Here is a 22,112-nt window from a genome sequence, read left to right as displayed (position 1 = left end):
AAGGAGCAGCTGGTGGATTTGAGCTGCTAACCTTTTGGCTAGCAGCCAAGCTCTTAACTACTACCCCACCAGGCTCCAAAAAGCCTTAGTACTGACTAATTTTTTCCTTCCGAGCTAAACATTTATAAAATCCTTAAAACAATAAAAATAGAGTAATATTTTAACTGTACTTCCTTATTCAGAAACAGTCCAATTAGTGTCTATTTCTACTTGGTACAGGAATAAAGCATTAACTTCTATCAATCCAAAAAAAAAAAAAAACTATGAGGAAAGTACTATTATTATCCCTTTTTACACAAGAGGAAACAGATTTAAACAGGTTAAGAAAATTGTTTCAAGACACACAGTCAACACATAATTGAACTGGGAAATTAGGATTAATTTAATAGAGGAAAAATTAAAGAAGGTGGAAGTCATTAAATATATTTTGTTTAAAAAGAAATAAGACAAACATGTAAAAACCTTCTAATTAAAAAAAAAAAAAACTTTACCCTTATTGCTAAACAAGCTCTAGTTGACAAGCTTCGAGAGAGGAACAGATAAAGAATAAACAAAAGAACATAGAAAGTGGGTATATTCTAAGCAAGACACAGTTATTGGGAGCAGGGTAGAGTTAAAAGAATTCTGCAGAAAAAAAAAAACAGAAGCTCAGTTTGGAGTAGGGAAGTAAAAGGGGGGAAACCCCCCCAAAAAACCCAAACCTGTTGCCCTCGAGTCAAGTCTGGCTCGTAGCGACCCTACAACAGAGTAGAACTGCCCGGTAGTTTCCAAGCCATGCCTGGTGGATTTGAACTGCCAACGTTTTGGTTAGCAGAAATAGCTCTTACCAGGGTTTCCAGAAGGGGGGAAGGAGGCACATAAGACAGAAAAAAGGATGTTAATAATGTGGAGGAATCTCATTTATATGGCTTGTATGTTGGGATGAATGAGTTTCAACAAAATGACAGCCTACAATGGCATCCAATGTGCTTTTTAATTACTTAAGTTCAATTAAAGGAGCCCTGGTGGCACAATGGTTAAGCACTCGGCTATTAACCGAAAGGTTGGTGGTTTAAACCAACCAGCTGCTCACAGGAGAAAAATGTGGCAGTCAGCTTCCATAAAGATTACAGCTTTGGAAACCCTATGGGGCAGTTCTACTGTGTCCTATAGGATTGCTATGAGTTGGAATCAACTCCACAGCAACAGGTTAAGTTCAATGACCTGTTTTGCTTTAAAAAAAAAAAACCTTTAAATAGTTTTTGTTTCTTATAGATGCTGCTGCCTGCCCTCCTTCCCTCTGAGCATAAGCCCAGAGTGAGCTGGGATAAAAAATATGACCCTGCTGTTCCCTCTGTCAGTCTTGGGCCCCTGGGCCCTCGTAGGGTGAGCATCTCATTGCTCAGTGCTTAAAGACACATGTTTGGGGCACACCATGGCCCCTCAATGCAAGCCAGTGACTTTATCTGGGACTTAAGATGGCTGTTGCAATACTAAAGCGAAAACAGCCTGTGTTTATATTATTGAGAGATTGTATGTCGGTCTCTTCCTAAAGGATTTCTGGGTTCTTGCCACATGTGCTATTATAAAATGTAACCTCCACGCTCTAACAGAATCACAGGGCAGCCGACCCTCCACTCCGTCCCCTAGCTGCACCCAAACACCAGACCCACCCTGGCCTGTGAGATAGCAGCCACAAATACCAACTCGCAGGACAATAAAGGCTCCTGCTTTCACTTGCTGTCCTCTTCATTAAAACATCTCGGCTCCAGCATGCTTTATCCCAACCACATTCACGTTATCAATCACTCTGATCAGCAACTGCAAGCTGAGAACTAGGAAATCAGGAAATTTGGGTTTGTGACCCACCTCTGTCCCACTGCCTCTGCATGACCTCAGGCTAGTCACATGCCCCCTAGACCTCAGATTCCTTCTCTGTAGATATGAGAGTGGATCAGAGGATCCCAAGCCCTTCCAGCTTCGAACTTCTATTCTTGCGTTTTCCTAATGCCTCACGGCAGGGAAAATCTGAAGTTGAAAAGAACCCTATATTTCAAATTCTGACCAAAATATGAACCTCAAATATCCTACCGGTGATTAACCAGTTCACACTCACGTGCACACACAAACACACCTACACAGTCTTCACCCCGTAAGCCATGCTCAGGCCAGGGAGCAAATATGCCATAAGAGAAACAGTTTCTATTACTGGGCTGGACTCCAGAATGTAAACAAATGACAAAAATGGTATAACCACTATGGAAAAGTGATATGGCGCTTCCTGAAAAAACTAGAAATAAAACTACTCTACTGATCCAGCAATCCCACTCCTACAGATGTACCCTAGAGACCTAAAAGTAGTGACATGAACCAATATATGCACTCCTATGTTCATTGCAGCTTTATTATAAGAGCAAAAAATGGAAGCAACCAAAGTGCCCATCAGCTGATGAATGGATAAGCAAAATGTGGTACGTACATACAATGGAATACTTATACAACCATAAAGAACAATGATGAGTCTGCAAAACAAATTATAACATAGATGTACCTAGAGGGCATAATGCTAAGTGAAAGAAATCAAGCACATAAGGACAAATATTGCATGATCCCTCTTTTACAAGAAGACAAGAATAGACATATATAAAGAGACCAATGTTCATTGGTGGTTCCCAGGGGAGGAGGGTAGGGAGGTGGAAGCACACTCTAGATCATAGAGACTTGTTCTTTTTTGGTGTTGGGTAAAGTGACACTGAATGAGGGTGTAATGAGCACAGCATGACCAAAGTAAATGATGCCACTGAGAAGCGCTTATGAGAAAATAATGTCTGTATCAAAAAAATTTGACACATATAAGAGGGCAACAGCTCCAACAAAGAACAAGAGTCTAGGATCACACCAGGATGGGTATAGCCATATATATATACAGGTAGGTAACGGTGTACACATACATGAAAACAGATAGAATGTATAAACCAAAACCAAACGCAGTGCCGTCAAGTCGATTCCAACTCATAGCAACCCTGTAGGACAGAGTATAACCGCCCCATACAGTTTCCAAGAAGTGCCTGGCAGATTCAAACTGCCGACCCTTTGGTTAACAGCCGTAGCACTTAACCACTGCGCCACCAGGGTTTCCATAGAATGTATATGCACATGTAAATACAGATGATGTGAGGCAGGCACATGTACTCATTGAAGACACAACTACAGATGTTCCTCAGACATAACCAAACACCTTCCAATATCAGTTTTCTGGCATGTAGTCTCATGGGGCAACTCAGGCAATTGGCATAAGATAGCTCACAAAGTTCAAGTTCTGCATTCTGGTGAAGTCTGAGTAGCGTCTGGGGTCTTAAAAGCTTTCCAGTGGCCATCTAAGATACAACTATTAATCTCTACTCAACAGGGGCAAAAGAGTAAGAAGGTAACCAAAATCAGAGAAGAAACAAGCCAGAAGGCTGGATAGCCTACACGAGCCATGGCCTCAACTATCCTAAGACCAGAACTGGATGGTGCCTGGCACCACCACTGACTGATCTGGCCAGGGGTGCAATATATGATCCTGGTTAAAAAGGGAGAAAAATGCAGAACAAAACTCAAATTCTTAAAAACAGCCAGACTAACTGGACCATCTGAGACCAGAGGACTCCCTAAGTCTAACACTCCGAGAAGATCTTTAAACCTTGAAACAAAACTCTCCCCCGAGATCACCTTTTAGCAGAAAAGTAGAATGATACACAAAATAAAGGATATTACCCCTTAGGTCAGTGCTCTACTAACAAAACAATCTGTATGAGTCCAAAAGTTCAACATTTAATCCAAAGCAAAGATGAAAAGAGAAGGGGGCAGGGAAACTAGAGTACCGGAAATGGAACAACCAGAACACGGTGAGAATGTTGACACAATGTGAAAAATGTAACTAATGTTATTGATCAATGTGTGAAAATTGTCAAAGGGGGATCTAACTTGCTGTGTAAGCTTTCATCAAAAATACAAGATGTGATTTAAAAAAAAAAAGAACGATAAGATTTTTTTTAAATGATAACAACCAAAAAGCAATGTACACCTGGAGAACGCCTACACTGGTAGCCAGTGGTGAAAGAGCTGGTAAAAGAAACATGTTCTGCTCCAACTTGATCATGAAGATGGAACAGGACCGGGCAATCTTTCATTCTATTAGACATAAGGTCACCATGAGTCAGAGCTGACTCAATGCCACCTTAGCTACAACTCCAACTTGGCGATGATGCTCACGACACCATTTTAGGGCAAACACACAAATGATAAAGAGGTCAGCAAAAGATCTGTGCTTCACAGGTACCTATAATAGGACTGAACTTTCTGATCTGCAGAGAGTCCGGCTGTTATTATTACAAGGAACAAAAGGAGTAAGATGATGAGTTAATATTAAATTATTGTGCAGAGACAGAGAAACCTAGAATAAACTCAGAATGTTTAGACAACCACATGGTCAACAACTCTGAGAATGTCATACCTAATCAATGAATTCTTCAACCCCTGTAGTCCTTCACAGCCCCAAATTCTATCTACGTCCCTACTTAGACTTTAATTCAGTTCCCTTTCATTCCTCTAGTCTATCCTCATATTTCTGGGGATTTTTAGTTAAAGAAGTTAATGCCTGGATGGATTTATAAATCAAGAATAACAATGTTACATTTGAGGACTGTCAGGTGATGTGGTCACTACAGCATCAAGAATGTGCATGCATTTGATTTTGAAGTAATTTCCGGTCTTAGATTAAATTACAAGAGGTCTATTACAGTTGATATCATCATTTATACAAAAAGGCAGATAACAAACAGCTATTAAAACCAAAAACATAGTTGCCATCCAATCAATTCTGACACATGGTGACTTCACTTGTACAGTATAGATTCAAGCTCCATAGGGTTTTCAAGGTTGTGATCTTTCAGAAACAGATGCCCAGGCCTTTCTAGCGAGGCACCTCTAGGTGGGTTCAAACCACCAACCTTTCTATCTTAACTGTTTGCACCACCCAGGGACTCCATCTATTTATTCACATCAGGTCCTAAAAACTAAAATGCACAAAGAGAAGACTGTTCTTAGTGCTGTTAAAAAGAATCAAAACTCAAAGAAATTGAAACATTAGGTTTATTCTGAGCAGTTATTCTGTATGCATGTTGGGAAACCATTCAGGTTCCAAAAAAACTCAAAGGGCTTGAAATAGGCAAGTTACAATAAGGGTTATAAAGAGGAGGGAGAATAGATGATCAACCATGGGCTATTCTTAACATGATTGATTGAACCCTGCCCTTCCCCTTTTACGGAGACCAACAGATCTCTGGTCACAAGGCGCTCTCTGGCTCTCCACCCACCTGCAGCCACGATATCTTCTGAAATTTAAATTACGTAGACCTAGCTTCAAAGAAAAAAAAAAAACAGGGAAGAAAATATTAGCAATTTTGGGTTAAAAAAAAGTTGCTGGCAGAAATTTGGTAAGGAATTTTTATGGTTATTATCTGTTTTCATGGGTAAGAAAAACCCTAAAATCAAAGTAAGATGTCTATTATTAATTTTTCTCTTTGGCAGTGCCTTAGTGCCTATGTCATTATTTTGATGTCCCTGTTGGGTAGCAAGTGGCCAGTGCAACAAGGGTCAGCATATAAAAAAAATAATAATAATAAGCCTAGGCAAAATTGTAACAATTTGAAGTTTCCCTTCTCTCTCCTCCTCTCTTCCCCTTTCCTTTTTCTTCTCCTTCTCCTCTCTCTCTCTCTCTCTCTCTGACTGTTACCCTCATCGCTTCATGTTCTCCTCACCTGCTAGTGCCATAAATGTTCATGCTAGCCGTCTTCTGTGTGATCTGCATTCAACCACCCTCCTCACTGCCTTCACCCAAGTTTGGTTGTGTCACATCTGTGCTTAAAGTCTAAGCTCTTCAGGGGTGCTGCAAGGTGACTCATGACATAGCAACACCTGACTTTTCTACAAATGCTCTGTCTCAGTCACACTAAACTACTTAGTCATTGGTCCCTGGTAGTTGGAAACTCCCTCATCCCTGTGCCTCTGACCACGCCCTTCCCTCTGTGGGAAAGTCTTCCCTCCTCTTCCAGAAAGGACTGAGCCCTCTTCCTTCCCCCATCCACTGGAGGATTTCTGGGTCTCATGCTTTTGGAAAGCTTGAAGCCAGCTGATCCCTACGAGTGCCAGATTCTTATTATCTTTGGCCAATGGCCAAAATTTGAGCTCTTCTCTCACCTCTTTGCCTACACTTTAATTCCCAAAGAGCTCAGATCTTCCTTGCCATTGACAAACCTCCTATTGCTCCCTTCTCTCTATCACCTTAACCTGAGCCCCCTAGAACTTGATTTCATGGTGAAATCTCTTTCATCCACAATTCTGTCACTCCTGGTTCCTTCCCCCCACCTTCTTGGGTTAAATGAACCTTGGTTCATCCCTTCAAGAACACCACCTTCCCAAAGAGGTGCCCTCATTCTCCTTTGCTCTGTAGACTGTACCTAGGAGGTGGGAGGCAATCCTCAACATCAGTAACAGATGACAACTCTTCAGCGAGGTGGTTAAGAGCTGGGCTGCTAACCAAAAGGTCAGCAGTTTGAATCCACCAGCTGCTCCTTAGAACCCCTATGGGGCAGATCTACTGTCCTACAGGGTCACTATGAGTCGGAATCAACTCAACGGCAACGAGTTTGTTTGTTTTGGTTTTCTACCTTTTTAGGCTAATGCTAGGTTAGCTTTTATACTTCATTTTGTCAATGTCAAATGCCAACCTCAAGTCATTCAAGGAAACATTGGCACTTTGCTCAGTCTTCTTTTCCACACCAAGTCTTGCCATTGTGGATAGCTTCAAGATCTCAGCTCTTTGATCTCAAAGAGGTGCCCCCTCAACTCAAGTCACCCTCCGTTGGCTGGTCCCTGGACCTTGACATTACCCAGAATTGCTCTACCTATGAAATCTTAAGTCCAGCATCTCACTCTGATTACAGCCGATCAGTTCTCATTCCAATTACCATCATCACAACTGTTCTTTTATTTCTGCAAGACTGCCAGTATCTTAACTCCTCTACTTTTGCCTTTTCTATCAACCCTCTTCTGTTTTTATTTCCTCTCCTATCAAACCCAGACTCCATGGTACATCATGTCTATGTCTGTCTTCTAAATATCCTCAACTCCGTTGCCTCCAGGGCCAGATTACCCAACAAGTGAGGCACGCACAGGTTTACTTGTGCTGTGCATACTTATTAATGTGTAGTGAAAAATTTCACTGTTTTTCACCACATCATTGTCTCCAACTTCAACCTAAGGCCAGTCCAGCAATCTTTCTAGGTTTCCTGATCATCTTTCTCTGCCAGTCTTCATGGCAGCCAATTCAAATTTTCTTGATTCATTAAAATTCCTACCCTACCACTTTCCCCACCCCTTGCCCCTTCAGAAGAATACCTCAGTCCTTACTTCACAAGAAAAGAGAAGTCACCAGAAGAGAACTCCAGCTTCCCTTCAGGCCACCCACAAACTCATCTGCATCTACAACGTTCCTTGCCTCCTCCCTTTAGGCACAATGGAAACATCTGACCCTCTTGTTGCTCACACTCTCATCCATAAAATGCTCTCCTCCCTTGGCTTCAGAAACACTGATTTTCCCCTCCTGAATCTCTGTTCCCGGCTGTCTTCTCCCTGGCCCTTGTACATCAGTGTTCTTGAGTGCTCCCTTCCTGGCTTCTGATTCTTCCCCCTTTCCTATGATAATCTCATTTACTCCTATTTGGATGTTTCTGTCTTTGAATTTATTTTTCTATGTAAGATTCCAAGTCATTTGTTTTGCAATTTCTTCTCACAAGGAAGCCATATAATCTCTGTATTTAATTTTTGGAACTAGAGAATTTTCTTACATGGAAAGAGGTATAAAACATTGACAAAAGAACAAAATGAAATTGGCTCCTGATGAATATTTATAGCAAATTTACAATGAGATAGTTCCAAATCATGAGAACATTTTTTTTTAACAATCATTATGTGTTAAACATGGGGGTAAGACAGTTGTGGGCCGTCACTGAACCTACCTAACAATTCTGCAAGGTAAGCATTATTAACCCCAACTTTCAGGTAAAGAAACTGAGTCTCAGAGAGTTGTAATATTACCTACCCAAGTTCATGCTGCCAGTCAGTAACAGGGCTGGAACAGAACGTAACCCTGGTTCTGACCAAAACTAAAGCCTGTCTCCTTTCCATCCTAAATGCCTCTCCAGTACGGGAATTTCTATATCAGTCTAGTTTGATGATGAGCTTCTTGGCAATACCAACAAAGGATACTTGTCATTTATGAAATGTAAACAGTATGTAGAGTCTCTAGGTGGTACAAACAATTCCACACTGCTAACCAAAAAGGTGGAGGTTCGAGTCCACCCTGAGGCATCTCAGAAGAAAGGCCTAGTGATCTACTGCTGAAATATCAGCCATTGAAAACCCTATAGAGCACAGTTCTATTCTAACACACATGAGGTTACCATGAGTAAGACCTGACTTGACTCAACAGCAACTAGCCTGGTTTTAAACAATATGCAGCATTCCATCAACAGGTGAAAGAACCACACATTTTTCCCTAGAATTGAACTTACGGATGACATATCTTAAAGAGATTAACCCACACTTGTGTCATGTTTTTGAAGTTATCAATTGACCACAGTCTTGATCTGTGCGACCTATAAACCAGCCATACACTGGAAACACAACAGTGAGTCCTCTAAATTTAAATAAACAGATTCAAATGCTAACAATGAAAAATGAGTAGAAAAGCTCTTCCTCTTGAGAAGAGTGGAAAGCAATTAGAAGCTGACCTAAAGCTTAGTGTTTTTATTTCTCAAGCCACTTGAGAAAGGATTTGAGTAACCCAAGTAAGAGAGTAGGAAAAAGGTGACGAGGAGTGGAAGAGATATTCACCTTTGCTAGACAAGGTTTTGTCTGTCATTGTCAAATCTCACTTTGAAAAGAAAAAAAATATGCTGTCCCTTCTTTTATGAAAAAGTAAAGATCAAGAAAATGCCCTTCCAAGCAAGTGGTTTGGCCAGCTCCACAAAGACAGAAGGCAGCGCAGTGAAGTGGCCCAGATGGTTTTCCAAGGGGAAATCCCTACCGTGGGCTTGTCCTTCTGGCACTTGGAGCGCAAGGCAGGGCAAACCCTCCTTCCTGCCCACACCCACAAAGGGAGCCTGCTGAGCAGGAACAGGAGGTATGGCATTAAGTCAACAAGCAGCAGAGCTGCATTTAAGTTTCCAATACTGCTTAAAGAAAATACATGTGTGCAGATTCAGAAGGCATTCCTCCTTCTCTTAAGATTGCTCAGTGGACACTTTTACGGAGTTCTGTTCAACAATTACTGATAGCCATCTACCATATATCGAGCACTGTGCAAAGTGCTGAGGATACAAGAATGAGCAAGGCAGCCCCAGAGACATAGGGAGATGGGCCAGAGGAGGGCACTTACCCCTGGGGGATGCCAGACAAGGAGCTGAAGGACATTCTGAGGTGCCACAAATATGAAAGGAACCTGACCGAGGCAGCCAGACTAGAGAGGAGAAGGCATTTCTGTTGACTCATCTATTCATCTTGAAATTGGCGGGGTGGGAGGGTGCAATTTAGAAATTACCCCGGACACTCTTATTCTCCTACACCCCTGGGTACCCCCTGTCCTTACTGGGTTTCCAAACTCACCTAATACAACACAAGTGCCACAGACTAGCAGTATACGTGCAGCTCTGCTTGAAAGTGGGGTGCTTGGAAAGCAAGGGACAAAGAAAAGAAGAGCGCTACAAAGGCATCTCAGAAGTGATCACATCTGAGCTGGGTTTTCTCCAAACTTTCAGCTCCAGGAAGCAAATCCTAAAATCTTTCCTTTCAAAATTCACTGTTCTAAGAAGAACTCACAGGGGCTTGGAAAGAGCTACATTCTTCAGATACATAACATCCTAATTAGTGGTTGTCCTCTGAAGCCAGAGCAGCCAAGAGGCATGCTTCAAAGCAACTCAAATGTTGACAAACTAGGACACAGAATGACTTTAAATTAGAATAAACCCTGGCTGAGCTACATTTTGGCTAGCATCCCAATTATCACCATTGCTGGCATGCCTAATTTATTCACTCATAAGTCTTTCTCTCTTTGTCATCCCAGAACAAGATTAATCTGTCTTCAGTAGTGCGCAAAGGGAAATATTAGCAAATTCATTAATTAGAAGATGTGTGTAAACTTGACCCTGAAAACTGTAATTCTGTTTGAATTCACTAAGTGAGCAAGTTCATGAATCCAACTCAAATATTTCCTATCAGGGTCTGGCTTCATCTAGGACTGAGTGTTGACTTTTAGTACATTTACCAAGTTGTGCAACCCTCACCACTATCTATTTCCAAAGTTTCTCAACACCCCAAACAGGAACTCAGTACCCCCTAAGAAAAACTCCCCCTTTTCCCCACCCGCCTGCTCCTGGTAACCATAAGAAACTTCTGTCTCTATGCATTTGCCTATTTTAGATTATTTCACACAGTATTTGTCTTTATGTGTCTTATTTCACTTAACAAGCATGTTTTCAAGGTTCATCTATGTTGTAGCATCAGAACTTCATTTGTTTATGATTGAATAATGGTCAACTGTGTGTGTGTGTGTGTGTGTATCACATTTTGTTTATCCATTCATTTGGCATTTAGGTTGTTTCCACTTTTTGGCTGTTGAATACTAGTGTACAACTATCTGTTTGAGTCCCTGCTTTCAAGTCTTTCGGGTATATACCTAAGAATCAGAATCAACTCTATGGCAACCAACAACATGGTAATTCTGTTTAACTTTTTAAGGAACTGCTATACTGTTTTCCACAGTTGGCTGCGCCATTTTACATTTCCACGGGCAAAGCTAGAGCGCTCTACATGTCCTCATGAACACTTGCTATTCTCCATTTTTCTGATAATAACCATCCTAGTGGGTGTGAAGTGGTATCTCATTGTGGTGTTGGTTTGCATTTTCATCTTTTCATGTGCAGGTTTTGTTTTTAAGCACGAGATATTTAAACAAATATTCATCCTTCAGAATGGAATTGTAATAGTTGGTTCTAGTTTGGGACAGTAGCCTAAATTTCTATGTTGAGCTTAGAATAATCATTCCAGCATTTAAAAAGCACCCAACTGTGTCCTAGTAGAGACTCAGCTCTGAGCTTCCCCCTGCCACTTTCAGTCTCCACACCTTATCTAATTTTTCATCACATCACTTATACTACCTGACATTGTATTCTATATTAAAAACATGAGGATTTCAGACTGTGTGATCACTGCTCTATTCCCAGAGCCTAAAACAGTCCCTGGGGAAAACACTTGCTCAGTGGAAGTACTAGCTCATTGACTTAAGTAAAAGGATGACCAGGCATTGTGCTATGAAGTTGAATAACAGGGTGGCAGCTACATCATTTCCATATAAAAGGAGTTGATGGGTAGCAATCAGGACTTGGAAGGAAGGGACATGTCTTGAAGTTGGTTTGCATAGCAGGCATGTTGTTTCTACTTAGATCATATGTTGATTTGAGATGACTCGGGGAGAAAGAGTAATGGACATAATGGGGTGCAGCTAAATTCCTGCCACTAACAATATGGAATTCTTCCCCTCAGGAAGTCACATTTTAGTAGACAGACATGTATGAACCAAACACATTAAACAAGCAAACATATATCAATAAAGTGTTAGGAGAGCCCAAAGGAGTCCCTGGGTGGTGCAAATGGTTAACACACTCGGCTGCTAACTGAAAGGTTGGAGGGAGGTTTGAGTCCACCCAGAAGCACCTCAGAAGAAAGGCCTGGTGATCTATCCATGAAAAATCAGCCATCGAAAACCCTATGGAGGAGTTCTACTCTGACACACATGGGGTCGCCATGAGTCGGTATCAACTAGACAGCCCCAGAAAATCACCAACTAACACCAACAACACCCAGGTGAGGACTCCTGAGCACTTACTGTAAGAGTGAGAATTTTCCAGTGCTGCCATTTGCTCAAAAATTTTCAGTAGTTCCCTCTCACATGCACAGGGACTTTCCCAAGTCTTTACTAATTAATACTAATTTGTATAACCTAAGGGTCAGGGGCATGAAATCTGGAGTCAGGCTCCCTGGTTCACATCTTGGGCCTGGCTCTTACTAGATCTGTGACCCACCTCAATACTCCTTGAGGAATGGAATTTTTAATTCTCCTGGAATCCAGATTTCTGGATTCCATAGAGGTTAATGTGACCCACCCAACCCTGAGATAATCTTTGAAACTAGAGCCTTGAAAACTGGTTTCCTAAACCAAAAAACCAACCAAACCCAGCGCCGTGGAGTCGATTCCGACTCATAGCAATCCTATAGGACAGAGTAGAACTGCCCCAAGAGTTTCCAAGGAAAAGTCACCTTTAATTCAAGCAATGGTCCTGCTTAATTAGTAAAGAATGTTTCCCCATTGTGCTCTTTTATAGAATTATCTATGTGCAGTTTTAACGACAGAAACTCTAAAGGTCATACCACAGCTATGTTTTAGGGTACATCAGTAATTACCTGAATTGTTCTTCAAGAAAATATTGCATGAACATAAGTTATTACATAAACACTATTCTGGCCCTGTTTCCATGGAAATGCATAATTAGTAGCAATAAACTGGAGTATAAGATTCTGTAAAAGATTTTTCTTCTTTGGAACATTTTTTATTTTCTAGTCAGAAATGTTGCCCCGATTGGCAAATCATATATCAAATAAACATCAGTTTCTATCATTGGCTTAATATAGTTTTTGTTTTAACACCATGAAATTTTTTTCTTTTTAAGTTAGGAATAATAGTACTATATCTCACAGGGTTGACGTGGGAATTAACTTAATAAACGTATTTAGAACAGGGCCTGACATACAGGGTAACACCAATTGTTAGCTATTATTGTTGTTGGTGTTATAAATGGAACAGCTTGCCTAAGGGTAAAAAAAAATTTACCCCCTTTTAACTCAGTACTGAGGTCACTCCCGAGGTTCACCCTTCAGCCAAAGATTAGACAGGCTCATAAAACAAACACTAATACATGTAGCTCAACTATGTATATGACACTAAATGGGCACACCAGCGCAGGTGCAAGGATGAAAAGGCAGGAGGGGACAGGAAAGCTGGACGAATGGAAATGGGGAACCCAAGGCCTAGAAGGGGAGAGTGCTGACATGTCACGGGGTTGGCAACCAATGTCACAAAACAATATGTGTATTGTTTGATGAGAAACTAATTTGCTCTGTAAACCTTCATCTAAAGCACAATAAAAATAATTTTTAAAAAATTTTACCCACTATGACTTAAAGGTAGTTCTAGTTTCCACCCTAAGTAGTGAGGTACATTGGGCCTCTATATCAGAGAGAAGGCCAATTTTAACAGTGTAAGTAATCTTGCCTCTAAAACACACAGCACAGCTTTTGACATAAAGGGAAAATCAAATAAGACCAATGAGACCATTGAATTGTTCTTAGACCCACAGCATAGCTCCACAGAGGCAACGATAGAGGAAGGAAGAGTGACTAGACCCTTGCCCCGGGGCAAGGAATTCCATGTTGCTGTTAGTTGTCACTGAGTAGATTCCGACTCATGGCGACCCCACGTGTGCAAAGTAGAACTGCCCTCCATAGGGTTTTCAAGGCTGTGACCTTAGGGAAGCAGATTGCCAGGCCTGTCTGACATGGTCTACCACAAATTCATAAATTGGAAGGGCACTCTATTTTTTTTTTAAGATTCTTACTGCCATGTTTTTTTTTATTTCATGCTCGTTTACTTAAGACTTCCCTAAATGTTCACTGTACGTCAAATAACATGAATTCTTTACGTCTAGAAAAAAAAATTTTTTTTTTTTTTGTGCTAGATTTGTTCATTCTAAAAGAAAGAACAAATCTGTCTTGAATGTTCCTTAGACACAAGGATGCCAAGACTACGTCTCACATACTTTGGACGTGTTATCAGGAAGGATCAGTCCCTGGAGAAGGACATCATGCTTGGTAAAGTAGAGGGTCATCAAAAAAGGGAAAGACCCTCCACAAGATGGACTGACACTGTGGCTGCACCAATGCGCTCAAGCATAACAACAATTGTGAGGACGGCACAGGACCAGGCAGTGTTTCATTCTGTTGTGCATAGGGTCACTAAGTCAGAACCTACTAGATGGCACCTAACAACAATAACTTTGTGCTAAAGGGCTTTTTAATAGGCTGGCAGTTAGAAGAAATAGGTATAACCATCGCGTAATTATAAGGTAAGGACACAGGTAGAGTCTTTGGTCATATGAGTTAGGATAGTGGGATTTTACTTCAGCTCTGAAGGAGGGAGGAAGGCTCCAAGCAGGTGTCTGAAGGAGGGGGAGAAAGAAACAATGGTTTGCAGGTGCCACTGCCATGAGAAGAGACAGCTGGAACGTGGGAATGGAAGGTTGCAGGGCATATTCAGGGCACAGCAAATACTCCAGTTTGCCTGAAGCCTAGGGGTCCAGTGAAGGGGAGCACTGTGCTATTTCAGGTGCAGATATTACATGGAAACCAAGATATGAATTTACAAACGTGACTCAAACAGAATATGGCAAAAACATTTTGACCTCAGTCACTTTTCCAAACATATATTACCTCTAAATACCTCAGTAAAGTTTTCTGTCTTGGGTGTAATCAGTCTCCTGAATTTTTTAATCACATCTCTACAACAATTACTATAGTCTAAGTAACAAATGTCCATAGGCAGAAAACAGGGACAGAATATCCAAGACCATAATCACAACTAATTTTATGGAGCTCCTTGCTGATAAAATATAAACCTTCCCTGGTCTGCCAAGAAGAAAAAATCCACTTTCAGATATTGAACTCACTTTCAAACATTAAGCTCACTCTTAAACATTAAACTCTTGTTAAGATATTAAAATGCGGTCTTTTAAAGGGATACTTTTGATTTCTTTTTCTACTTTAGAAGTAACCCAGATATCTTATTCATAACACATTCACCCTCTCTCAACTGATCTAACTCAGTGAAACTTCAGTTCTGCCACATTAAATCAAAACTTCACGGGTAGAAGTAAACTTAATTCAGTTATAAACACACATATACACCACAGGCTTAGGTAAGAGTTGTACCCACAACACAGAAGAGACACTTTCAATGCAAATGAGAAATTAATTTATCCTACTCAGCCTGGACTCTATGACTTGGAGATAATTTGGAATTTAGGATAAACATTTTGGCATATTACCAGTTGGTCAAGAGAAAGCCGAATTTAACATTTCGTCATCGATTCCTTCTGCTTTTAAAACCTTAAAAGCTACTCCTAAAATATTCTGAATCACAGAAGCTATTTCTAAGCCACTAGATGCAAAATGTCAAATCATCGCTGTAAGCTCATGACATTACCATTGACATCAGAATGTAAATTTCGGGAAATCGGTAAACATTTTTTAAGTCATTTGTTCATGTTTATACATCAAGCATGTTTTTCACACTTTTATTCATAAACCAGTAAGGGAAAACTTGATCCACGTTAGCAGATTTCAGTTTCTATGCTAAGAATTTAAATGTAAAATATCCTGCTGCAATGCTTATAAAAGATAGAAATTGGGAGTAGTTACACTCCAAAATAAATAGTGTGCTTTATTATACCCAGTTCAAAGCAACGGGTTTCAAAAACCGAAGTATTAACAAGAAGCTCTGATCTCTGTCTGGCTTATTTTCCTTGCTCTAGCAGCTTGTTCTAACTCAGGGATACATTACTCTACATTAGCAAAATTCGTTTAGTTCTCTAACAGCTGATGCCAAGATTTCTATTTGCAATTTTTTTTTTTGTTTGATTAAACCATGCTTTACCTTGCTGGCTCAACCACAAATGTAAATTGCATACAATAATAGCCACTTATTTTTCATGTCACAATAATAAATTTTCAAATAATTCCTGGAGAATTGTGTATTTCAAATCCATTACATCTGCTTCCTTTTGGTAAAACTCTCTCAAAATCCAATAAATTGCCTTCATGAATTCCTCATCCAAACTGAGGTCTTAACTCTCCTCTCCCAAGCCTACTCCATCTTCAGGACGTGGGCAAATGTTTGTTTTCTGAGCCTATTTGTAGTGCATCCATAAGTAGCAGTTGTACCCTAGTGCCTTGAAAGAGGAGGTGCCCTGGTAGTGCAGTGGTTAAGTGCTCAGTTGCTAACTGGAAGGAATACACCAGTCACTCAGCAAGACAAAGGCCAGGCAATCTGCTTCTATAAGGATTACAGCCTTGAAATCCCTATGGTTCTACCCTGTCCTATAGGGTCAGGATCGGAATCTACTCAAAGAGTGGGAATCTACTCAAAGGCAATGGGCAGCCTTAAAAGAAAAGGCTGCTGCAGCCACATTGCTGTTCTAGTTGACTGGAAATCGGCTAATGAATCCTAATGAATTATCTAATGTGCGCGGGGGGTGGGGGGGGAAGAGATGTAGGGGAACCTGTGCTTTCTGCACAATTTTTCTGTAATCCTAAAACTTCTCTAAAACTTAAACTCCATGAAGGAAAAAAAGGTATTAAGACTATACAAAAATGAAGAAAAAAAAAAATTAAAACCATAGAGGAGGTGGTGGAACAACATTGTGAGTGGACTGATGCCACTGAATTGCACACTTCAAAATAGTTATGTGAATTTCACCTCAATTAAAAAAAAATTTTTTTTTAATTAAAAGAAGCTGTCCATGAACTCCAAAAATGGAGGATGAGGGAAAAAGCATATATTTTCTCTAATATTATATTTAGAATGGACACAAAGAGAAATACTATCAGTTATATGGTTTAAAACACTGTTCTCTAGTGCTGAAATTCAGTGCATGAAGTATATGCATGTAAAACAGTTACTGCAGAGGCCAAGTACAAAGTAATTCTTAAGGAGTTTGATTTGATATTCAAGGAAGTGCAATTGATAACCCCTGTAGAAATGTACCGTTTAAAAGCTTGAAACACCAATATTACAGAGCCTAACAGAATAGATGCTTAGTAAGGAAGGACTTTAAAATTACACAAATAAAATCTCATGTATTTTCATTCCAGACTTCACTATTTACCTTGTAAAATGTACAGCAATTTAATAGTCACCCTTCGGTATCCAAGGAGGGATTGATTCCAGGACCCCTATGGACATCAAAATCTAAAGATGCTCAAGACCCTTATATAAAATGGCTTATTTGTTTGTAACCTGTGTACATCCTGGGTATACTTTAAATCATCTCTAGATTATTTATAATACCTAATACAATGTACCTTTAAAAAAAAAAAGTTTTTTGGGGGGGTGAATACAATGTAAGGAAACCCTAGTGGCGTAGTGGTTAAGTGCTACCGCTGCTAACCAAAAGGTCAGCAGTTCAAATCCACCAGGCGCTCCTTGGAAACCCTGTGAGGCGGCTCTCCTCTGTCCTATAGGATCACTATGAGTCAGAATCGACTCGACCGCAATGGGTTTGATTTTTTTTTTATATGCAACGTAAATGCTATGTAAATAGTTGTTTCATCATATTGAAGACTTGCTCTGCTTTTTTCATCTCTGAGTTTCTTGAGCTCTTCTGGGAAGGCTCACGCTGCCTGGGCATCAGGCAATGCCGATTCACCTGCCACCTTGAAGTTCTGGAGGCTGCAGCGCTTTACACAGTGAGCCAGCCCTCCCTTACCAGCCTTCAACTCCTTCCACTCGCTATGCTCAACCCCTCACACTTAGCCTTTGAGAGACTGCTTTGACCACCTAATTGCTTTTTAGGGGCCATTTTTTCACAGGAACAAAGTGTGCACACAACACAAGCCAAACGAACCAGACGCTAGGAGAACGATGCTCAGACGAGTGCTGGAGACTGAGATCTGCGGAGTGGCGGGGGGCTACGACAGAGACTGCCACATCACTTCCTCTGTGGGGAGTCAGCATACTGTTCCGCACGTGGCAAATTCAAGTTTTGCTTTTTGTAACTCCCCCCCGACACACAAATATTTTCAATCTGCGGTTGGTTGAATCCACTAACGCAGAATCTCTGGATATGGAGGGTCGACTGTATAAACAATTACTACTACGCTGTTTAAAGCCACATCATACATTTGACAACAAAGTTAGTAGATATATCTGAAAGTACTGGGATCTTTTAAAGAATCTTACGGCATACCATTTAGTAAGTAATAAGGATAAAGGATATATAAACTTTTTGTTAGCTATGGCCATTTTATGCCACATGACTCTATAATAAAAACTCCTGTATTAAGGTATATTCAATTTAAAATTTTTCCTTTCCATCTACAAAATCTTGTTTCCCTTACATCAAAAGTTACCGGTTTGGTTAACCAACTAGGGGTCCTGTGCAATCCAAGTAAATTGCATTCAAGAATAACACCATGAGAAAAGAGCATCAAAACCATTTCAGGTTTATATATAAAGATTCATGAACGCTTTAAAAACTACGGAAAATTTCTGGAAGAAAACGCATCTTGGAATCTAGTTGCATATAAACTCCACGAAAAGGAGGAATTTGTGTTCCTTATTCTGCCCCCAGTGCTAGAACAATGGCTGGCACAAAGCAAGCACTCACAGCAGTTGAATAAAGAGGGAAAGATGCATATCTTTATTATTTAATCAGGGGAAAAAAAATCTTCAAGTCACAATATGCAGAGAACAAAGGTAAACTGTAAATGCTTTTTATTGTAAAAACAGCGCCAAGAAAGGTGGACAATGCAAATGTTATCTTGGACCATTTCCCCTTGGTTTCTGCATTTGCTAAATTCCTCTGTACCAACAGGTCTTCATTAGCCCTTTTCAGGTTTCATGGTCCTTTCCAGACATGCTGATTGATTATAGGTATATATTGCTTAAAAATAAAAACTAGCCCTGTTGTGCTTTTCTTTCACATTTCCTACAGGGAGATCTGCATATCTCAGATACTTTCAAAATTTAACAGTAAGTAAAATTAGTGCCTTAACCAAACAGTAAGATACCAAAGAATCACAAATTACTCAATCAAACCTCTCGTGACATTTGCAGAATATCCAGATTTGAAGACTTAAAGAATCTAGGATTTACAACAAGCTTTAGACTGATTTTTTGTATTTGAAAGACTATAGTCATGTGCAGCATACAAATGGAAAGTAGTGCAAAATGCATCAAGTTTTATACAATAAATATACTTTCAACCTAATGGCTGCCTCAAAAGCAAAGAGTGAAAAATTGCCACTTCTCAAAAGCAATCTAGACCGACTCAACAAAGTTCACAATTTAGAAATTGCTACTCTATTTCCACAGACTGCAAAAAGATTTCAGAAACAGATTAAACATTAAATTGTTTTACAAAAATAGAAATATTGTTTGGGACCTTAAAAACTTTATAAAATATAACACTATATTTGTAAATTCAAGATAGTTTCACACTGAAATAGGCAATACTTCCACAGATATGAAGTCTAGTCAAACTTAAGTTTCTAAGACATTTTCTCATTTTTTGAGCATTCTTACACGTTGTTTCTTTCAAATCTTTAGGCCTATCCTGTGCTCTACTGTTGGATTGTTTTTTTAAGAGTCTGTTTATTTTCAAGGGTTTTACACAAAGAGTTTCATTCTAGAAATAATGTTAAAGCAGATGAATTTATATCTAAAAATGTCTTACTGAAAAGTAGAAACTAAAGCAGTATGACATTCAGTATTATTTGATAATTTCAAATCAAATTCCTAAAAATTACAGCTTATCATTAATTTAAAATATGTATTTGGCAATTATAATTTGGTACCTATAAAATGGAAAAATATAATCACAACTATTTTATGGAAAAAATATTTATTCATCTAGAATGAAGATACCTCTAAATTTAGTCATTTATAGCTGTCCAGATGAGAAAAGTATCTCCTAATTATACCCACTCATAAACACTCTATCATCTCAAAGAGCACCAGTACATTTTTTAAACAAACTAAAAAGTGAGGAAGATAGGGGCTATTATTATAAGGCACCATTCGGTATATGAACAAGTCAAGGTATTACCAAATCATGTATTTTTGTTACTGCTGTCTTAACCATTAGAATGGTTAAAAAAAAAAAAAAAAAAAGCCAATATTCTTGCTAATTAACCACATTATACTCCTTTCTTCACCGTTCTTTGCTTTTAGTTCTTCCACATGACAGAAATAAAAATAATGCAGTACATGATCTGTTAAATAACAATCGTGTCCCAACCTTCCAAGAAAATAATCTAGAAATAAACAAGAAGCCAAAAATGCATCTGATGTGTCTGCAATAGTCTATCCCTGTAGAAGAGTAGGGGGAGTGGGGGGACCTACTTTCTAAAGAATATATTGAGGCACCTAGGTCAAAAGTTTCTCAGGCAAATTCATGGCTACAAGACTGACAGGGCGATCAGAATTTTACATTTCCTCCAAAGCTGATCTCTCAGCTAGTCAACACCCAATTAAATATTTCAAAATGAGTCCTTAGTCACTGCTGTCATCATCGTCATCATCGTCAGATACGTCATTTAAAGGAGACTTCAATGACTGGCTGTAAGAGTCCGATCTGGTAGGCTGGCACCTATCCATGTCCCCCGTAGAAAGCAGGTCATAGCAGAAGTCACAAATTCGCACAGGCTTGGAGGACTGGCTGGGAAGAAGAAATCTCTTTTCAGAGCAGGGCCCACAAACAACAAAACCACATTTGCGGCAATGGTGACGACGATTGACAGGTGTGAATTTTGCTTTCTGACAACGCATACATACAGTTGCCTCAGAGTCAGGAACCCAGACAGCAGCATGTTCGTTACTGGGTGTCTTCCCACTTTTAGAGAGTAAATCAGTAACACATTTATTTATATGATTCATCCATTCTGATTTCTCAGTGGCAGTGGCAGCATAAACTGCAAATGATTTAGTTGGTGTCTTGATAAGCCAACCATTCCTTAAGTCTCCCTCATCTTTGATAGAATCAATAGTGACATTTTCCAGGGGAATAATATGTTGTTTGTTATATTTTTTCTTCTGGATGACAATATTGCCATATACCAGAATATCATTAAATAAGAAAAACTGCCTTGCTTTGGGCTTTTTTCTGCACAACTTAGTCAACACTCCTTCTCCAATAAGAACCCGTCCAGGTATGGTTAAGGGTTGACCAGCAGCTCCAAAACAGTTTTCCACTATACTTATGCGTCTAGTATTTGCTTCACTGTTTGCCAAACGATCCACCATCTTTTGCTAATAGCCTAAGGAAAAAAGAAAGAAAGAAATCAGCACATGGAAATTATAAATTCATAAAAGTTAAGAAATTATATAGCCCAAATTTAATTAACAAGTCATTGCTTTTACACAAACGCAAAATGCTCCACTAAACATGAAATCACTGAACACATCAAAAGGGTTGACGCCTCCTGCTTTTTATAATCAAAACCACTAACCATCTCCACAAAGCACCATACTAGTTAAGTAGATATTTATTAAAGTATAAATTTCCTACAGACATAAAGGAATGATAAACAACTGAAGAATCAGTATATGTCATCTCTACAGAATTATACACAGCTCCATGAAATGTAATCTCAGTAGGATTCTGAACAACAGAGGGTCAAATATTTACTTATATAAACTAAGGGAAATAAGTACCATTTCTCCAAAAAGCTATTGCCTCAAGCTAAGGCTTTAATCCTCTCACCTGGATTACCGTAACTGTTTCCCAACACATCTCCTTGCCTTCAGTCTTGCCCCCTAAATCTTTCTTCAGACAGTCATCTCTGAAATGCAGATTTGACCGTGCAATTGCTCTAAGTGACCCCCCTTAACCTATAAATTACAGGATCTTTAGCATGGCACTGCAGGCCCTTTGCGGCCTGGTTCTTGCTTGTCTCCCAAACCTCATCATAAGGCACTCCTCATTTCCAACTTTATGTTCTAAGAATACCCTACTACTTGTAGTCCCTTTCATCTATCCACATTGTGTCTCATCTGTTGCTTCCTTTGCTATTTATTATACCGAGCTAACTCTTACTTATTCTTCAAGACTCAGTTCAGGTTATCATACCTCCTCCAGGAAGCCTTTCTTTCTTAAACTCCCATACTAGGCTAAAAACCTTCCTCTGTGCTGTCCCTATTC

At 39.7% G+C, this 22,112-nt stretch overlaps 1 protein-coding gene across 4 annotated transcripts in view; it reads right to left on the bottom strand.

Annotated features, from left to right (window-relative positions):
• Window positions 1-9,597: 9,597 nt before the first annotated feature.
• The window catches only part of PLEKHF2 (pleckstrin homology and FYVE domain containing 2), a 47,811-nt gene continuing 35,296 nt past the window's right edge, over window positions 9,598-22,112 (bottom strand). For all 4 annotated transcript variants that reach the window (XM_023545890.2, XM_023545892.2, XM_010588414.3 and 1 more), the window contains one exon: window positions 9,598-21,228. In XM_023545890.2, coding sequence (XP_023401658.1) covers window positions 20,465-21,214 — 750 coding nt within the window. In that variant the 5' untranslated portion in view covers window positions 21,215-21,228 and the 3' untranslated portion in view covers window positions 9,598-20,464. The remainder of the gene's footprint in view (window positions 21,229-22,112) is intronic.

This window comes from Loxodonta africana, chromosome 14 (genome assembly GCF_030014295.1).
Source record: "Loxodonta africana isolate mLoxAfr1 chromosome 14, mLoxAfr1.hap2, whole genome shotgun sequence".
In the NCBI taxonomy this organism is placed as follows: domain Eukaryota; kingdom Metazoa; phylum Chordata; class Mammalia; order Proboscidea; family Elephantidae; genus Loxodonta; species Loxodonta africana.
The sequence above is the reverse complement of the archived record's forward strand: the minus strand, read 5'-3'. Positions and strand labels throughout refer to the sequence as shown.